The sequence below is a fragment of the Cajanus cajan genome, chromosome 8 (assembly GCF_000230855.2).
Source record: "Cajanus cajan strain Asha chromosome 8, NIPB_CcT2T_4, whole genome shotgun sequence".
NCBI lineage: Eukaryota > Viridiplantae > Streptophyta > Magnoliopsida > Fabales > Fabaceae > Cajanus > Cajanus cajan.
The window spans coordinates 18,167,238-18,180,873 of NC_138524.1; the positions used below are offsets into that span (position 1 = coordinate 18,167,238).

Sequence of the window (13,636 nt, forward strand, 5' to 3'; positions counted from 1 at the left end):
TATGAAGCTCTTGTTGTGGACTAAATTATGCAATATTAGTCGAAGGAGATTCTAGTTGATTGAGGGTGCTTTACTTTATTTTATTTCATATTTTTTTATATCTTATTTTGTTTGTTATTTTATTTCATTTTTTTAATACTAGTACAAAAATGACTTTTAAAATCGGGATTTTAAAATTAGTCATAAAATAGCCGATTTTAAAAGTGACGCGGTGACAATTTTGTAAATAATGGCATCACTTTTAAAATCGGCTACCTTATGACTGATTTTAAAAGTCTCTAACGCTACTTTTAAAATCGGCTATTCAATAACCGATTTTGTATGTAGTTTTTAAAATCGATTCTTAAATACTAAAATAAAGCATTAGAAAAATTTTCTTCATGATACAACAAAATCGTCTTAATCAAGATTTGAGAAGCAAAACTAGTGTTTTGGTTATTTTTATAGTATTTATCTGAGGAGATATTTTATGAGAGTTATTTTTATAAAATTATTACACAAGCATACTCCACAAAGATGAGATATTGTCCGCTTTGGACTTTATTAATGTAAAACTTGTTTGTATTCTAACAACTACCAAAAAATTTAAATATATAAACACTTATATTTTATTAGGCCCAAACAATGTGAGATTTCATTCAAGATCGATATTCACAAATATACAATAATTAGTGATTTATAGTAGCATAAAATTCAAACCTACTCCATCTGTATCAGGTCAACTGTGTCCTTTTCCACACCACCAAATCCACCTTATAATTCCCCGCCATATTTAAAACTGAGCTTAAAAGTTATTGTCTCAGTTATTAGAACTCTATCCCAAGCATACATATTTTATTAAAATATTTGTTTTCTCTCGGAGTCTGCTCACGGTTGAATGCTCATTTAAGAGATATGGTGATGGTCACTGGTCAGGCTCTATAATTTTTAAGAAAGAAGGTCGATCACGTATTGTTCCCATTCTTTAAGCTACACTATGTTTTTCAACTCCATATATCTTGCACTTAAAATTAACACATAACCCGTGTTCGATCGCATACAGAGTCTTAGTACAGTATGTAAATACAACAAAAATGGCACATAAATAAGTTTAAAGAGTAATATTAAAAAATCAATAGTAAATCTTTTTTTATTGTTTCTGTGATTAACTTTTATGTGATTTTTAATATATTTATAGTTTTTAATAATATTGATTTGATTTTATAGCTTTTATATAAATAATTTAATAAGATGAGTTTCATTTTAAATCAGTCAAAATAATATTTACAACCGTGTTCAAAAATTAAAAATGATTACTATTTAAAAAACTAAATCAAGAAAATTATTAGATAAAAAATAAAATAAATATTAAAATAAAATAGAAAATATAGAAAATATAACTTAGTTTTTGCTTACTCTCTTAATTAGCTGATGATTTCTTAGTGGGTACTTGCTCCTTACACTAAAACAATTAAAGTTTTATGAAAGAAGTAATGGTATTCCCTCCCAATATTTGGTTTACAACAATTTTATAAATAAAATATTTGTCTTTCTATTACATTATTGTGGTTGCACTTTGACTTTAATTTCTTCTAATCTCAATATGTTGAGAATTTTGTAATTCGTATCCCTCCCATGAGGTTAGTTTTAATATTGAAAATAATTACACATCAGAAACATATGGTGATGTCAATTACGGCAACTCACGTGGGTCCAAGTGAACACATGTTGCTTGTCTCTCTCCTTCTCCATCTGTTGTCTAAGTCTTCCTGTGTCTCCTTTTGTCCCCTTTCGCAACTCACATCTTTTGTCTTTCATATATACCATTCCTAGACGCTTTCTTTGGGAGAGGGTAACGAACAGGAATTTAGAATGAAAGGTGTGGAAATTAATTTTATTTAATAGATAAAAATAAAATAAAATTTGTAATTATTCAATAGAGTGAGATTATATGAGAAATCAAAAATATTTTATAAAGTTTAATTTTTTGTAACATAATTTGTTTAGATAAAAAAAAATTTACTTTTTATTAATTTTTTTAAATACACATTTAGATAATGATGTGTTAATCTTGTTCAAACATTCTTTTGTGAAAATTTTTACACATTGATTTGTAAGAGGAGTAAAATTAAATTCACATTATCAAATACTATTTCAAGTGCACTTAAATTTTTCCTTTCAAACACACATTATTTTTAATTCCTTAATAATTTTTCTTCTACATTTCCTGTTAAATTACTTCCTCAAACACTCTATTTAGAGTAAAATATCATGAGGAATATTAGTAACACATTCTCTGGCGCACTCTTTTTAATATATTTATTTTTATTAATTAAAATTTATTAAAAATTACAAAATTAGAAAAGATAATCATTAAATAAGATATAATACTCACAAAATTTTATGTTTTTCAATAAATTTCAACCATTAAAAATAGTATATTACTAACATTTATCTTGATATTAATTTTCTTCTCCCTTCAAAAAGCATTATCATATTAATTTATTATATGAAAAAATATAGCATAAATTTCCCACTTTTTATTTTATTAGTCCTTTTAATTTTTGTTGTGATCTAAAAAATAGTACATTGTAAAAATTAAAAATTATGATAAGAATTAAAGACTAAAGTAAAAGCAATCAGAAAAAAAATTATATAAATTAAAAAAAATAATAAAAATATTTGTTATTTTTACGTGTCAAGATTATTAAGACAATATGTCCTAAAAATTGAGGACACAGTGTAATCGTCCATTACTTCGTCCACCTATAACTATTTATTGCTCATAACAAAAGCCACCTATCAACTATCGTGTCAAATATGGCAACCCCACTTGAACGATAATCTTCACATTATTCAAAAATTAGAACTACTCATAAATATCTTCCACATATCCATGCCATTGCGCAGCAATCACTGCAAACTAAATGGCTCTTGTTCATGCTACGCTTCTTTTCCCGAACCTACTATTCTTCTTCTTCTCTCAAGTTTCCTATGCAACCGACACCATCACTCATTCTCAACCACTTTCCGATGGCTCCACCTTGGTCTCAAAAGATGGAACCTTCGAGTTGGGTTTCTTCACTCCCGGTAGTTCCACAAACCGCTACGTCGGAATTTGGTTCAAAAATATCCAAACTAGAACCATAGTTTGGGTTGCGAACCGTAACAACCCTACAAAAGACAAGTCCAGCACGTTGTCGCTAACCGAAGAGGGAAACCTCGTACTCCTCAACATAAACCGGTCTCTTGTTTGGTCCACGAATACAACATCAAAAGAACCGGTTTCAAGTCTCGTGGTGCAACTTTTAGACAGCGGGAATTTAGTGATCAGAGATGGAAGCAACGACAAGAATGAAGAGAGTTTTTTGTGGGAGAGTTTTGATCATCCTTGTGACACACTATTACAAGGAATGAAACTAGGGTGGAACCTTAAAACCGGTCTAAACCGGTTTCTAACCGCGTGGAAAAACTGGGATGATCCATCTTCGGGAGATTTTACATCGGGTGTGAAGCTTGGGACCAATCCTGAATTGGCAATATGGAAGGGTTCGGTTGAGTACTATAGAAGTGGTCCATGGAACGGGATTTTCTCTAGTGGGGTATTTGGGTTCAGTCCAAATCCACTTTTTGAATATAAGTACGTCCAAAATGAAGATGAAGTGTACGTGAGGTACACGCTAAAGAATAGTTCTGTGGTTTCGATCATTGTTTTGAACCAAACCCTTTATCTTCGCCAACGCATTACGTGGATTCCCCACACTAGAACTTGGAGTGTGTACCAATCGTTGCCACAGGATAGTTGTGACGTTTATAACGTTTGTGGGGCTTATGGGAGTTGCATGATTAATGGGTCCCCTGTGTGCCAATGCTTAGAGGGGTTCAAGCCAAAATCGGTTCAAAACTGGAATGCAATGGATTGGACACAAGGGTGTGTGCATAAAGAACCGTGGAGTTGTGGGGTTAAGAACAAAGATGGTTTTAGAAGATTTGTGGGGATGAAAATGCCTGATACCACACATTCTTGGATAAATACAAGTATGACACTTGAAGATTGCAAGGCCAAATGCTTGAATATTTGTTCTTGCACTGCTTATGCCAACTTAGACACAAGTGGGGGAGGTAGTGGTTGCTCAATTTGGTTTGGTGATCTTGTTGATTTGAGAGTTTCAGAAAGTGGGCAAGATCTATATGTTCGAATGGCCACTTCAGATACGATTATTTACAATGGTACTCTTTTGATTAACTTTATTTAATTTATACTCCTCGGTTATCTTTTATAAGTAAAAAAAAACACACACACACACGTTTTATTTTTATTTTTAACAAATTTTAACTACTTTATTTCATTTAATAATATTTTTTTAAAATACTATTATTTTAATGTTTGATACTATTTTTTATTCATTAAACAAGGACAATTTAAAAAAATAAAATTGTAAAATTAGAAAAATTAAATGCAGATTTTGTTAATACATTTAAAATCAGTTTTTTTTTTCTTTTATAACAAAAAACAGAGGGAGTATATAATTTGAGTCTCATTGCTTTTATTTGAGAATCACGAGCTTCATTTCTCTGTCAAAATATAAAAATGCAGATGCTAAACATAAGAACTCAAAGAAGGTAGTCTTGATGGTGGCTATCATAGTTTCGTTAGTCGTGATGATGCTAATGGGATTCTCCTACATTTACATGACCAAAACAAAGAAGGAAGGTAAATTTCGTAGCCAGAATTCCTTTTGAATTTCACACAGATTTTTAAAATTAGTTTAATTGAATACCTGCTATTACTGAAAAATTGAACACAATGGAGTAATGTTCTGTTCAATTTTATTAGAATACAAAATTTCAACAATTCTGTTTTACTTGTATTTCTTGTTTAATGCCTTTGGGGCATTCTTTGCATGTTTAGTACAGTAAACGTGATCAACCTGAATGTATTTTGTTGATCACTACAATAAAAATCCTCCCCATGAACTCCTATATGTCAAAATCATACTCTGTACTCTGTAGTCATGGCACACATTATATGTTTGTCAACCTTAAATGAGACAAAGACATAATATTTTTAATTTATTTTGAACAGAAATTAATTAAGTTTCATGTTTTTGTTGACTGCCTGTCTATAAATTTAATATTTCTGAGATTCGATAATTTAATAAAACTACCAAATTCTCTACCACGACTTTTGCTCTGTTCACTTAAAACTGCTCGGTGTATTGGACTATTGGCTATATGGCTTTACGTGTGGCTTTAAATGATTACAACATTGTATTCAAGGTTTTAATTTCTTGTTTTAAGAAAACGAAATATGGACAGAGGAGAAAGATGAAGGTGAGCAAGAAAATCTGGAGCTTCCTTTCTTTGACCTTGCTACAATAATTAATGCCACCAATAACTTCTCAATTGTCAACAAGTTGGGTGAAGGTGGTTTTGGGCCTGTATATAAGGTAAACTTTCAACCTTTGTATTTATAAGGTTAAAGAAAACTATAAGGATTTTCATTATTTGTTAAAAAAATTATTATAAATTTAGGGTACAATGCTAGATGGACAAGTGATAGCAGTTAAAAGGCTTTCAAGGAGTTCTGGACAAGGATTGAAAGAATTTAAGAATGAAGTTATATTATGTGCCAAACTTCAACATCGAAATCTTGTTAAGGTTCTTGGTTGTTGCATTGAAGGAGAGGAGAAAATGTTACTCTATGAATATATGCCCAACAAAAGTCTCGATTCATTCATTTTTGGTAAGTATTTTTTAAAAACTTTGGTAATTAGTATAGTAAACATTTGGTTTATTTTTCAAGACTTTTTCTTTTTTAAGAAATGACTAATCAACTTGCTGAAAATCTTGCCAGATTCAGTTCAAAGTAAACTTTTAGACTGGCCTATGCGCTTTAACATCCTGTGTGCAATTGCTCGAGGACTTATGTATCTTCATCAAGATTCTAGATTAAGAATCATACACAGAGATTTGAAAGCAAGCAATATCTTATTAGATAATAATATGAATCCAAAAATTTCAGATTTTGGTTTAGCTAAAATGTGCGGAGGCGATCAAGTTGAAGGGAATACAAACAGAATTGTTGGAACATAGTAAGTATCTTAAAAATTAATGTCAATTATAAAATGATTAAAGAAACACCAAATTAATTCATGTGTTGTTGCTTCCAGTGGTTATATGGCACCTGAATATGCTATTGATGGGTTATTCTCTACAAAATCGGATGTATTTAGCTTTGGTGTATTGTTGTTAGAAATTATCAGTGGAAAGAAAAACCGAACAATTACAAATGAAGGCCACATTGATAATCTTATTGGACATGTGAGTAACACAAAAAAATATAGAAACTATTTTTTTTCCATAACAAGAACCTTACATGTATAACTATTGCATTGAATTGTTGTAGGCATGGAGAATGTGGAAAGAGGGCACTCCAGAACAATTGATTGCTCCAAGTCTAGTGGACTCATGTAAAATATCTGAAGTTATACGTTGCATTCAAGTTGGTCTTTTATGTTTGCAGCATCATCCCGATGATAGGCCAAACATGACATCTGTGATTGTAATGTTGAGTAGTGAAACTATTTTATCTCAACCTAAAGTACCTAGTTTCTTAATTAAAAATATTTCAATTGAAGGCGAGCAATCTTGTGATAGACAAGAGTCTTGCTCAATCAATGAAGTAACTGTCTCATTATTAAATGCTAGATAGAGAAAATAGTTTACTCAAACATTGTACAAGAATTTTTTTAACTAACTAGAACTTGGCACTTAAAATATTTGTTAGTCATTAATTATGTGTGGTGAAATATGATGAATAGTTTTTTAAAACAAATATCTTGACAAAATTAATGTTGGTGTAGCATATGACGAACATGTAACATGGTTTCTAATAAAAGAAAAGGATGAGAAAAATATTTTTACATTACTTTTTACTGGATATTTATTATCTACTTTTTTTTTCTAGTAATCAATTATACGCATTAGCTAAAGGATAGCATAGGAAGGAAGTATAAGATTTTGAACATGGACTTTTAGTTCATGAAATATCTAAGTGAAAAATTGATTGCTCATGGGTGCATTTTATTAAACCATGGTTTAATCTTGTGTAACAAAGTATAAAATGACATTTTCACTACATAACCACTCCAAGATATAATAACAAATCATATATTATTTCATCCATCTTTCAACCTTGGTGCAAAAATGTAATTGATTTTCTTATAGATGAACTTATTCAAAACAAATCAAAATAAAAACTACATATTATAAAGTAGATCACAATAATATCCTTTTGCAACATGTTCTTGTTTTTAGTAGTTCAAAATTTATAGGTAATGTCTCTTGTAGGAACATGTTAGTTTGAAAATAACTAACATAGTGACTCATGACAATTAGGATTAGAAAAACAAAAGTTTTCAATTCTTTTATAGATTTTGATTTCTACAAAAATATGTTCATCCAATTACCAGGTGTGGTACATGATGAAGGTTTAGTAAAGATATAAAATCACTAAAAAAAATTGTCATGTAGTGACACAAATACTTATCACTAAAAATTACTTTTATCTACACTATTAGATACAATATATGTTAATATATTGTTAAAAAGTGTGGCTATATGTTATAGTATATCCATAGTAATACTTTTTGTACGTAACATTTTTTGTAAAGAATATATTAATAAAATACCAATCTTTGAACATAAAAAAATGCATACAAAGTAATAAAACAAAAAGTAAAGTATCATTCTCATTTAGAATCTATAAAAAAGTCTATCTTTTGGTCTATCACGAGAGATGACCTCATAATTTAGGCCATGTACTTATATTGAATTAGTGCTTAGGTTGACCCTAAGTCCATCACAAGTTGGGTTTGGACTCTTGTTAACTACTTAAGTATTGCATAATTATTACACAAAAATGATGTATTTTGAAAACTTTTTTTTTGCAAGAAAAGAATGTCACACCTAAACATAACTTTCAAAAGAAAATTGAATTTTTTTGAATTAAATAAAATGTTTGGCACTCCAAACACCTTTACAAAACAAAAACTAAAATATTGAAACATAAATAAAATATAACTTAAACATGTCAAAGAAGAGTCACAGTGTTACATCCTATCAAACCATGTTCCAAAGCATTAAAAAAAATTTAAAAGAATAAGAATCCTCTATGTCCACATTCTTGGCATCCTTAACAAACATACTATCATTTATAAATGAAGTTCAATCCAAACACAAATAAATAGTGAAATATATCTGAAACCACATCAAGATATAACAAATCTAAGAGTACAAAACTCACACACACAAAAGCTATAAAACATTTGATGTTAATGATAACATTTGTATTCACACACATATGATCAATGCAATGTCTCCCGCCAATCTATCTCATGCATGTGGTGCTATTTCAAAACATTTGTGTAAGTGGATTAAAAGTAAATGTGGTTTATTTTACCCAAAGCATGTAAGAGATCGTTTACTACATCCTCAACTAGTATCGCAAAAAATAAAAACACATAGAAGACATCTACCTCTGTAAACTAGGTTTTCACTGTCTTGTTCAATGTTCTTCACAACATCACAATTATTATCATCATCGTCAAAGCATGATCCAACACAAGTCAAGCTACAACATAGGAATATAAAATAGAACAAACTAACACTTTAGAATAAGGGATTGTTAAATTGTCAAAATGTTGCATAATAACATGATATTCATTGATGTTTTGCATTGATTTATTGTTAATTCTTTGAAAATAATTCACTTCTTTTATTAAGTATGCAACAAATAACGAAAATAAAATAAAGGATAAAATCAATGCAATTAAGGGATAAAATGAAACAATCTAAAGGTTAAAGTCATGCATGACCATGCTTGACTAATACACGACCATGCTTGTCTGATGCATGGTTTGTTCTTATATGATTCTTGATCGTGCTTCAAGTGGAAGCATGCCCAAATGCAAGTTCATGTTATGAAACACAATCATGCTTGCCAACATGCATGGTCGTGCTCCATTTAGAGCACCCTTGAAGGATAAACACACCCTTGAAGGCAAACACACCCTTGCCAATGATAAAGTACACTCGTGTTATGAAGCACAATCCTACTTGCCATAAGCATGCACGTGCTTCTTTTTTGTAATGAAGCATGACCATGTTACTTAGCATGATCGTGCTTGCTAAGATGCGTGACCATACTTAAAAGTCTGACCTAATTTTTACTATAAATCAGGATGTCTAGACCATGTTTTAGTGATCTAGTTTTTAGTTTTAGTTCCCATATTTTTCTCTTTTTTGTATTTGTTATTGAGGATATGTAAGAGGCTAAGAGTCAAACTCTCAAAAAATTATTCTTTCAATTGTAGTTTTTTTTCCTTGTTCTAATAGCATGTTTGACTAATTTCTCTTTTTTAGGGTTTTGATATAATTGTTCCTAGTGAACTTCCAATGGTAGTGACACCCTAAAAAAATACATATAATAATAAATTAAATATTATAAAAATAAAATAAAAAATTTTATATTCTCATAACTGCTTATCTTTTATGTTATAATTAATTGTAGAAAAATGTGAAATTAGATTAAATAAATTACTTCCTGTGAAAATAAATAAATAAAGAATACAAATGCTAGGTTGGTAATTAATAGAGAAGTTATAGGTAGTTAAGAAGCTTAAATTACCCAAAATTAAGTTAGACCATGACCTTACTATATGACCAAACTTGAGACACCACTCTCCTCTCATTCTTGTTCGTCAGCCACCATTTTGGGGAGAAGAAGAGTTTCAAGAAACAAATCTTCCCTTGGTTCTCCTTGTAGGTAATTTCTTCCACACCTATCCCTATTTTTCTCTTCTTCATTTTAATCTTCTAATTCCTTTTCTTCTCTCCATTCTCCATTCTCTATATAAACACTTTGGAGCTTGCAAGGAGAATTTGTTCTTGATACCCACAATATAAGTTCTTGCTTAAGGAGGTAAAGGAGGGGGTTAGACTTATTTCTTGGGTTTATTTTACTATTTGAAGGGATTCCTTAGACTCTTGTTACGTTTGCTTGTGTTTTTGAGTTGTATGAAATTATTTCTCTATTATGCTTATAAAATAGGAATGTTGTCCAACACTCTTTGTTAGGGTTAAAACCCTATTTTAATGCTACAAAATGGAGTATAATTCATAGAGAATGATAGTGGGGTGATATATACTATCTATTTCAACTTGTTTTCACATGAAAATGACTTAAAATGAGGTCGAAAAAGTTGCAAAAAAATTACATAACTGGGAGCCTGCGGGTTGAACCATATAAATTACAAACCATGCTTTAAATTGTGTTTGGAGAATTGGAACATGTATAATATGAAATACAAAGATTTTAGATTTAATTTGGTTGAATTTAGAATTGATTTGCATAGTGTTTCACCTTAAAAGAGTGACTTTTAACTCAAATAAATAGCTATTTTCATGATAGCCCTTTTTTTCTATGCTTGGGCATGGATCAATGTTTTAAATTGTGTTTGCAAACTTGGAATGTGTATATTATGAATTGTAAAGTTATTGAAATTAATTTGGCTCAATTTAGGATTGACTTAAGCTCGAATGTAACTTCAAAGTGTGTGTGATCTAGATGTGTTATATGTTGATTTTGATATGATAGCTTTGTATCATTTATGGCTCTAAATATAGATGTTTAGTATGATATTTAATGTACTTTCATTCTCTAAATGAGGTACAAAGTTTGTATATGAATGCACAAGATGGGGTATAATGTTAGGATTCTTAAATTGATGATGTGGTTTATACGCACAAGAAATTTATTGAAGAATTATGCAGAAAAATTACCTTATTTTAGTGTGAAAAATTAGTGTGTATTATGTGTGGAAATGATAGATACAAGTGTTGGAATGTTTCAGTAACTTATTGTACTGGTTTTGACGTGTTATGATGATTAAAGGTGTGGGAAATTTAAAAAAAAATGGTTGGTTTTCTTGCATCCTAAAATGGGGGAAAATGTGTTTTAAAGATTATAAAAGTGTGCAAAATTTCTAAGAATATATACCTAAGATGTAGTATAGGTAATCCATGGGATGATTTAGTACTCAAATAATGAGTTATAACCCTTGAAAATTGACTCTAAACACTTTGAGTGGAAATGACATTTCATACTATAAAATTTATCTAAAAGCTAAGTGGTAAAGGATAATAAGTTTAAGAATGAAGTCATGAAGTCATTCTATTTAAGTATATTTAATTTAAGAACTCTTAGAGTTGAGTTAGGTTACTTAAAACAATAAGAACACATGAGTTAACTAGAATAGGCTTTGTTGGCTAATGTTCATAAAATGTTTAAATAGTTTATTAGGTGAAGTGAAATTAAATTTTATATAAGATATAAGGTCAAAAGATTTAACTATATAAAAGGAGAAGTGTAAATTATTAAAATCATATTAAGACATTATTTCATTTACATAGATTTAAGTCTTGAGGTAAATAAACTAATTTTTAAGTTAAATATTTAACCATCATTCATTCTTGAAATTTTTTTGTCTGCAATGTTGATCTGGTTGATTATAAGAAATGTGCAAACATATGAAATAATTCTCAATGGTGACAATGTGAATTGTTGATGGTATAGATTATAATTGATAATATCCATGAGCCTTATCTTTTGATTTTGATAGGGATATGTCCAGGTTGTGTTATGAAAAGTGCTAAAAAAAAATGAGACTCTGTCAAAATTTCAAAGAGGTTAAGGAGGAATTTGAGTGCGCTATCATGTGAGTGAGTGAGTGACATGCATCATAAATGAGTTAAGAAGATAAGTAAATAGGTGACTATAGAGTGGTACCAGAGGTATGTTCATTCGCCCAAGTACTTAAGGGTAGATAAAGTGTTAAAGTTGTGATATCTCATCGGGGTTGTGGGACTCACAGAATCGGCTTGGCATCCCTGACACTTACAAAGCATAACCATGGTTGGTTAAGAGTGGTCTATTGAGTACTAGGTAGGACATGTACTCTTGATCATCACCCAAAGGATGAGTTCATTTAAGACCTTTGATCCAGATGGTCAAGAGGCATTGAGGGTCCACATGCATGAGTCAAATATAACTTGGACAAAAACAAATAGGTTTCCCCTTACATTGCATTGCATTTCATATGGTCACTATGATGTGATTTTGAGTGTAATTGTAAGGTTCTCATTGCTTATAACCTATTTATATGAGTAGTGAACCTCACGCCTTTTCTTTTATGTTTTTGTGCATGTTTACTTTTGGTGTTTAGTTGAAGATGATGAACTACTTTTCTCTGGTGCTAAGAATGGTTCTCCGGTGCCCTAACAGAGGTCACTATACCTATGATTTGTACTTGAAGGATGATCCTAGGAGGACCTTGTGCATATTGTTTGTATTACTATTGCATAAATAAATGAAATAGACTTGGATCAATCATTTTAAATGTATATAATTATTAGTTCACCTTTAGGTGATTAGGATGTTTATAATTTAAAATGTTGCAAAAAATTGTTTAAAGTATCTTACACTCTATGTTTTCAAATTTTACACTTTCAAGTATGAATATAATTTATTAATTACGTAACCAATTCTACTTTTTCCCTTATGGAACACCAAATTAAAAACAATCTTTAAGAGATTTATTGAATTTATTACTTCCCAAGCTTAATTAACTAAACTATTTTCAAGAATCAAAATTAGAAGTTATATATTAAATAAAGGGCATTATAATGAATTCATTAATTATCTGTTTTAATTGTCATATTATTTTAATATTTTATATTTTTATATCAATTAATTAAAAGTTCATAATCAAACTCTTTTATAGAACTCTAAAATAATTAAATTCTAGAAAATTGAATGCTAAAGCTATTTTCTTAATTTTCAATTGAATTAATTTATTATTTCATTTTTGTGTGTTTATGCTTTGTTTTTCGTGTAAATCTCTTACGATCAATTCAGGATTTTTCTAAAATAAAGACCCTTGACTTCCTAGAATCAAAAGGTTATTAGAAATTTCAAAAGTAAATTGACAATATTGTTTTATATGTGGATTTTATCTTGGGAGAATAAAAACTAATAAGTCACAACTCTAGGGTTATTATAAAGTAATGTCACCAATTTACTCTCTAGAAGCACTTTTAGACTATAGATAAGTATATTAATTTTCGTAAGTAGTAAAATGGACCAAAATCCAAGTATCAAATCCACATAGATTCATGTATCAAATAATTAATTTAATTCAATACTAAATAGGCAAAAGTAAAAAGAAATTTTTTTGAAGAACACAATAAAGATAAAAAAAATTATTTTTGGGATTTAGAATAATAAAAAGATAAAAAAGATAATTAAAATTTTAAATAAAATATTAGGAATTTTGAATAATAAAGAAATTGAAAAGATAATTAAAATTTGATAATAAAAGATGTCAAAGATTGATTTTATTAACCTTCCTCACACATATCCTTCTCAATTAGTATTCAATTCAATAATTATCAAGTTAATTCAACAATCAACAAAAATATATTAATCCTAATTTCTGAGATGAGAAATTCTAGGTTACTTAAGGAAAATTTCAATTCCTTAGTAAGCTTGTTAAGCAATCCATATTAAGATAAGAGGTTTAAAATATTGACTAAT

At 29.4% G+C, this 13,636-nt stretch overlaps 1 protein-coding gene across 3 annotated transcripts; it reads left to right on the forward strand.

The window, feature by feature from the left end:
* Positions 1–2,752: 2,752 nt before the first annotated feature.
* On the forward strand, positions 2,753–6,817 carry LOC109805164 (G-type lectin S-receptor-like serine/threonine-protein kinase At4g27290). Of its 3 annotated transcripts, none has more exons than XM_020367162.3 (7): positions 2,753–4,209; positions 4,577–4,693; positions 5,281–5,429; positions 5,515–5,725; positions 6,005–6,074; positions 6,153–6,303; positions 6,389–6,817. In XM_020367162.3, exons 1-7 carry the CDS (start codon positions 2,907–2,909, stop codon positions 6,692–6,694), a joined length of 2,307 nt encoding a protein of 768 aa, XP_020222751.1. In that variant the 5' UTR covers positions 2,753–2,906; the 3' UTR covers positions 6,695–6,817. The 3 variants fall into 3 exon arrangements, with proteins under 3 accessions (XP_020222751.1, XP_029128480.1, XP_020222750.1); XM_029272647.2 differs by having other exon boundaries at positions 5,299–5,429; positions 5,837–6,074; XM_020367161.3 differs by having other exon boundaries at positions 2,754–4,209; positions 5,837–6,074.
* The last annotated feature ends 6,819 nt before the right edge of the window (positions 6,818–13,636 follow it).

Coding starts and splice junctions, on each gene's coding strand:
- LOC109805164 (XM_020367161.3), top strand. CDS start 2,907: ATGGCTCTTGTTCATGCTACGCTTCTTTTCCCGAACCTACTATTCTTC. Junction 4,694..5,280: donor GACCAAAACAAAGAAGGAAG/GTAAATTTCGTA, acceptor TCTTGTTTTAAG/AAAACGAAATATGGACAGAG. Junction 5,726..5,836: donor TCTCGATTCATTCATTTTTG/GTAAGTATTTTT, acceptor AAATCTTGCCAG/ATTCAGTTCAAAGTAAACTT.